Source organism: Prionailurus viverrinus, chromosome B1, assembly GCF_022837055.1.
Source record: "Prionailurus viverrinus isolate Anna chromosome B1, UM_Priviv_1.0, whole genome shotgun sequence".
NCBI classification, from domain to species: domain Eukaryota; kingdom Metazoa; phylum Chordata; class Mammalia; order Carnivora; family Felidae; genus Prionailurus; species Prionailurus viverrinus.
The window spans coordinates 325,032-331,099 of NC_062564.1; the positions used below are offsets into that span (position 1 = coordinate 325,032).

General features: G+C 39.6%; 1 protein-coding gene across 17 annotated transcripts in view; it reads left to right on the forward strand.

Annotated features, from left to right (window-relative positions):
- The window catches only part of LOC125163248 (zinc finger protein 501-like), a 49,651-nt gene extending 43,864 nt beyond the window's left edge, over positions 1 to 5,787 (forward strand). For 16 of the 17 annotated variants that reach the window (XM_047854765.1, XM_047854766.1, XM_047854757.1 and 13 more), the window contains 5 exons: positions 764 to 930; positions 1,611 to 1,737; positions 2,462 to 2,557; positions 3,070 to 3,152; positions 3,593 to 5,787. In XM_047854765.1, the coding sequence (XP_047710721.1) occupies positions 793 to 930; positions 1,611 to 1,737; positions 2,462 to 2,557; positions 3,070 to 3,152; positions 3,593 to 4,696 (1,548 nt within the window). In that variant the 5' untranslated portion in view covers positions 764 to 792 and the 3' untranslated portion in view covers positions 4,697 to 5,787. Of the gene's footprint in view, positions 1 to 763; positions 931 to 1,264; positions 1,381 to 1,610; positions 1,738 to 2,461; positions 2,558 to 3,069; positions 3,153 to 3,592 lie in introns of those variants that run through there. The other variant, XM_047854767.1, reaches the window with a different exon arrangement.
- Positions 5,788 to 6,068: the final 281 nt, after the last annotated feature.

Here is a 6,068-nt window from a genome sequence, read left to right on the forward strand (position 1 = left end):
GATCCTTCTCCTGAATGATGCCTCTGTTGCCTGTGGCTGGGAAGGCTTCTCTTGGCCCAAGTCTTCTAAGTGCATCCAGGCAGTTTTCAAGGGTCTGGGTTCTAGTTCATTGTTGCCAGGACGCGCGGATACTTTTTGTTGGTCAGGGATGGATCAGGAAGAAGTCTCCTTTCCAGCATTTACACCAGTGCATCTCGCGCTCCTTAAGGATGTCCTTGCAGAAAAGAAATATGCAGAGTTTTCCTTCCTCATGCAGTGTATGGGCTTGGTTGGGGGGTGATTTACCCGTGGGCCATGGTAGTGGCTGCAGTGACCTTGGCACGTGGTGACAGGTGCTAGAGATGAGCAAGACCAGCAGTTTACGCTCCACTGAGGAGGCGGGCCTTTGAGCAGGTCAGCTCTGCAGTTTTCCAGAGAGTACAGGAAACTTTTGTGTGAGAGAGGAAATCAGCCATCATTTCTTTTCCCCTCAGTTTTAAGCTTACTAAAGGTTTGGTAACATACACTTGACTAATCTGGAAACTTCCAAAGATGACTAAATCCTCTTTACTACCCTTATCCCTTTTCACCCATTTTCCCTCGTTATAATTAAACTTTTTAAAATTGGAAATCTGAAAACAGTGCCTAGGGAGTATTTTTCAAAAAATTAACTGTATTTGGCAGAATGTGGGTAAAACTAGAGTCAAATTTAGAATCCTGTTGCAATTTTAGAAGGATTGGAGAGGCTACAAGTAATCGAGAGGATTCTATTGCCTTTCAACAGAAAAAACAGGATTACCATACGGACTATTGATGCAGTCATCATTGTTGTTAAGAATGGAGAGCTCACTGCAGGAGAGATCACTGTGGGGCCATCCTTTGGACGAGCCATCTCAGGAGCCCCTAACCGGACCGCAGGACCTGTCTGCCCTGATACCTTATAAAGAACAAGTGAGTTTGTAACATGAGAGGTGCGACTTGCTGACCTCAAGTTCTGCATGAGAGTTGTTCATCCTGCAGAATGCTGGGCATTGCTTCATAGGTGTCTACCTTTATTGTTTATATACCTACATTTGTACGTATGAAGTGTTTGCTGTAAAAGAAGCATCTGCACATTACCTCATTGGAACTCCCAGTACATATATATATATATATAGGTGGGTGTGTGTGTATGTATATCTGCATGTGTGTATATATGTATATACACACATACAAATATATTTTTTTCTTTTTTTAGTAATCTCTACAGTGAGCATGGGACGCAAACTCATAACCCTGAGGCCAAGAGTCACATGCTCTTCCAACTGAGCCAGCCAGGTGCTTCTCACTATTTACTATTTAACCTAGGTTATAATCGCCACCCAGGACATCAAAATTGCCAGCTTACTGGAAAATTTCCAGGTTATTTCCTATTGACATTCCTTTATGATAAAGTAATTGTGTGTGTATTTCTGTTTGAATGTGTCTGAAGGGCAGGAGGCAGATCGGCACAGTAGAACATTTGATTTGAACCACAAATGGAGTCAGTTTTCTATACATACAGCTCCCCCATCTGCTATCACTATCATGTGACAGCTGCCCCCTAGGGATTGTTCAGCCTGGCCCTACTGAAACAATATCTGATATTTTAGGAATCTGTGACCTACAAAGATGTAGCTGTAGACTTTACCCAGGAAGAGTGGGCCCTGATGGACACATCCCAGAGAATGCTGTACAGAGATGTGACGCTGGAAAACATTAGTCATCTGGTCTCTGTGGGTGAGTCGGTCACATCTGTTCATTCATCCATCCTTCCATATATCTATCCATCTTTTTGTTTATTAACCTTGTATCCAGGAGAGCTTCCACATATTCTAATATAGCTGTCTGCTCTAACTGATATTTTTTTGTAGCATTTCTGAATACTAGATGGAATTTGTAACTTTCGTTACTTTCATCATGTGTGTTACATGATAATTTGAATACAGACCTCTTGGCCACAAGTGTGTATCTACTGCAGTTTCTCCAAGACCCAGAACAATGCTGGGAATACAGTGCATATTTTTTGAATGAATAAATAAACATCCTAAATATTTTTCTGTCCTAAGCAGTGTGGGAATGGTGAGCACGGTAGAAAATATAACATCTTGTATCACTTTCCACATAAAACTCCACAGAATATTCTGGTGGAGCTTATGTGTATTGTATTCCTTTGAAAATAGTGTTAATCCCCTTGTGAGAACATTTAATTCCTTCTGGATGCAAACACTAAGCCTTCTGCTCTCTCTCAGCTTGGGCAGGACCATCAGCAACCAGAGATCATACTGTGTTTGGGTGCAGTGTCAGGCTGAGAGCCTTTATCAATGTTTTTAGTGTTCAAGGTGTTATTCTCTGGGCTGTTCTTCCACACTCATGTTCTTCCTTGGTTGCCTGTACAGTAGAATATCAGGCGCTGTTCTTGGCACGGAACTGCAAATTCACATACCATTCTCCATTGATATAGGGTGTCATTTCTTCAGATCAGATGTGATCTCCCCGTGGGAGCAAAGAGGGGAGCTCTGGAGGGAAGAAAGAGGACCTCCCCAAGGCTGGAGTCCAGGTGAGCTGCAGACATGCGCTCAGTGTGAGAAGGCTAGTGAGTAAGCAGGGTCTTATTGATGTCAGTGCAGATTTCCTTGAGTGAACGACAGCTTCAGAAACTGTGAGTGGCCAGTGAGACAGCATTCCTCAGATTGTGTCATTATTTCTTCCACATGAGTTTCTCTTCATGTACCTGTACTGACATTTCACCTCAGGCAAGCAAATGTTCCTGTCCTCGTTGGAGGTAAAATTTCACATTGTGGTCTTTGTCATGATTTCTTTTAGGATTTCCACTCTTGATATTCTCTGCAACAGCCCATCATTATTTTATTTTTCTTTAACTTAAACACTGAGTTTTGTTCTAACTGATACTGTTCCTAAATGTATGTCTATTCACCAGTATTTTCCTCAATTTCACATTATTTGGTCATGTGTGCTTACCTGGTCTTGTGAGCTTGTCAACACTTTAATTCCCCTAGTCTACTCATGGTGTTTCTCAGGTTTATTTCTTTTTTTCCTCAATTATTTTAGGCATGAAAAAAAGCCATAACAAGCAAGAAATAATATCTATGCAAGATATCTACATGAAGGACCCACCTAACTGCTTGAAAATAGTAAGTGTCATGAGGAGGAACCTTGCCTATTCATGTTCAAAGACCTGGGTGGAGCCTAAGTCATCAGTTGTAGAATCACATAACAATTAGTATAAGTACCTTCTTACAGAATGTGATTGACAATTTAAATCTGGGGAAGAAATTAGCCTGGATTTAAGCTATAATTGTTCTGAGAAATGGATAATTACATAACCATGGTTTATTGGGATGACACATAATGATATCTTCAAAAACACTCAGCCCTCCAATAAAGATGCTACCAAGGGTAAAAATGTTTGTGCATGTCAGTGATGAACACCCCATGTGCATGTAAGTGATCTGGGGAAGGTTTTAGTTGGAGATTACCACTGACTGGCCAGCCTGGAATTCATAGGTAGAGAACTGGGTGTATGCATGTTTGGGAGAAGTCCTATAACAGTCTCTCATCTCTTTCCCAACAGCCGAAACGTCATGCAGGAGAAGACCTCTCTGTATATAGTGGGTATGAAGTTTTCATTCACACCTACACACTTACGCAACATATCTTAACTGACACTGGACACAAACCCTATAAGTGTAATGAATGTGGAAAACACTTCACCCGAAACGCCAACCTTCATACTCACAAAATAAGTCACACAGGAGAGAATCCATTTGTTTGTAATCAGTGTGGGAGGCGCTTCAGGTATTTTTCATCTTTAACTAGACACAAGCGAATTCATACTGGAGAGAAGCCTTATGAATGTCATCTATGTGGGAAAGCCTTTGTTCGTAGTTCCCTTAAACAACATCAGAGAACACACACTGGAGAGAAACCATATACATGTCCTCTATGTGGAAAAGGCTTCGTTACAAGGTCTAATCTTCGAGAACATGAGAGAACTCACAGTGGAGAGAAACCATATACATGTCATCATTGTGGAAAAGCCTTTGTTCAAAGCTCTTGTCTTAGAAAACATGAGAGAACTCACAGTGGAGAGAAACCATATAAATGTCATCTATGTGGAAAAGCCTTTGTTACAAGCTCTAATCTTCGAGACCACGAGAGGACTCACACTGGCGAGAAACCATATAAATGTCATCTGTGTGGAAAAGCCTTTGTTCAAAGCTCTTGTCTTAGAAAACATGAGAAAACTCACACTGGTGAGAAACCATATACATGTCATCTTTGTGGAAAATCCTTTGTTCAAAACTCTTATCTTCGAGAACATGAGAGAACTCACACTGGAGAGAAACCATATCAATGTCATCTATGTGGGAAAGCCTTTGTTCGAAGCTCTTGTCTTAGAAGACATGAGAGAATTCACATTGGAGAGGAACCATATACATGTCATCTGTGTGGAAAAGCCTTTGTTACAAACTCTGATCTTAGTAAACACAAGAAAACTCACACTGGACAGAAACCATATACATGTCGTCTATGTGGAAAAGCCTTTGATCATATCTCTTGTCTTAGAAGACACGAGAAAACTCACAGTGGCGAGAAACCATATACATGTCATCTATGTGGAAAAGCCTTTGTTCAAGGCTCTAATCTTCGAAAACATGAGAGAACACACTGGTGAGAAGACATCATTGTCATCTGTGTGAAAAAGCCTTTGTTCAAAGCTCTTGGTTTAGAACACATGAGAAAACACACTAGAGAGAAACCATAAACATGTCATCTATGTGGAAAAGTCTTTGATATAAGCTCTGATCTTAGAGACCATAATGGAATTCACTCTAATTCTAGTGAATTAACATGGAAGTGCCTTCAGCCACATTACTAATGTGAAAACAGCCAGAGGACTCAGGTGGGGGAAGTTCCATGGTCATATTCATTACAGAAATGTCTTCATTTTTAACTCCTCCTTACACAACATGAGTAAATTACATTTGGAAGAACCCCATATTTATAATCAAGGAGGAAGACACATTAGCTGGTCTCTGGTCATAGGGTGCACAAGAAAATCCAGTATGAATACTAATCTAATCGCCTTTAAGTGGGAATTTACACAGGAAAATCTTTCTAGATGGAGTCACTGTAGGAGAATAACCGAAAAATTAATGCTGGAGAAGTTATTCATTGTTACATGCATGGGAAAAAACTTGACTAGTAGAAAATCTATTGTAGGCAAGTGAAGCTTCACACTCTGTATTATAGTAAACGAATGGCAGCCTAAGTGATTTTTAATTCCTTAGTCAACATGTAGTTTCTCACACTGTATATGTGGCATTACTAAAATCAGATGAAAGTTTAGACTTTGCATTAGAAATCCCTGACTAGGAAAAACCTTTATCAAGAAAGTCTTAACACACAATTTAGACATTTATTTATAATTCTGCCTAACAGCCTATTATTATAAAAATGTAAGAAGGGTAGCATTGTGACATCATCTGGGAATTCTAAATTCAGAATTTTGTAACTTTTTTTTTTTTGGTTCTTGGAACTGCATATGAAGCAAAGTTTTGCTGAAAAAGCCATTATGTTGGTCAGGGTCCTATTTTTCATGCAGCAATAGTAATTATGATGATTGGATTCAACTAGAAAGTCTCTTTGAATATTAACTGAAAAACATAGAACACAAGATGATGCGTCATGACTACATATTGTTAACCACGTATGTAGGTCGTAATGATGAATTAAAGATTCTTATATAGATAGTTTGTGACCGAACCCTGTATAAATTTTCATTTTAAAATGCCATTATTGAAACAAAGAAGGGTATTACCTAACAATAAGGGGGTCCATTCAACAACAGGATATAACATCTGTAAATATTTATGTGCTCAACATAGGAGCACCTACATATATAAAACAAATACGAGCAGAAGTCAAGGGAGAGACAGTTATGCAGTAGAAGGGGGATGTTAATACACACTTTCATCAATGAACGAATCATTCGGACAAAAACCAGATAACATCTACCGTAAGTGACACGTTAGATGAGATGGACT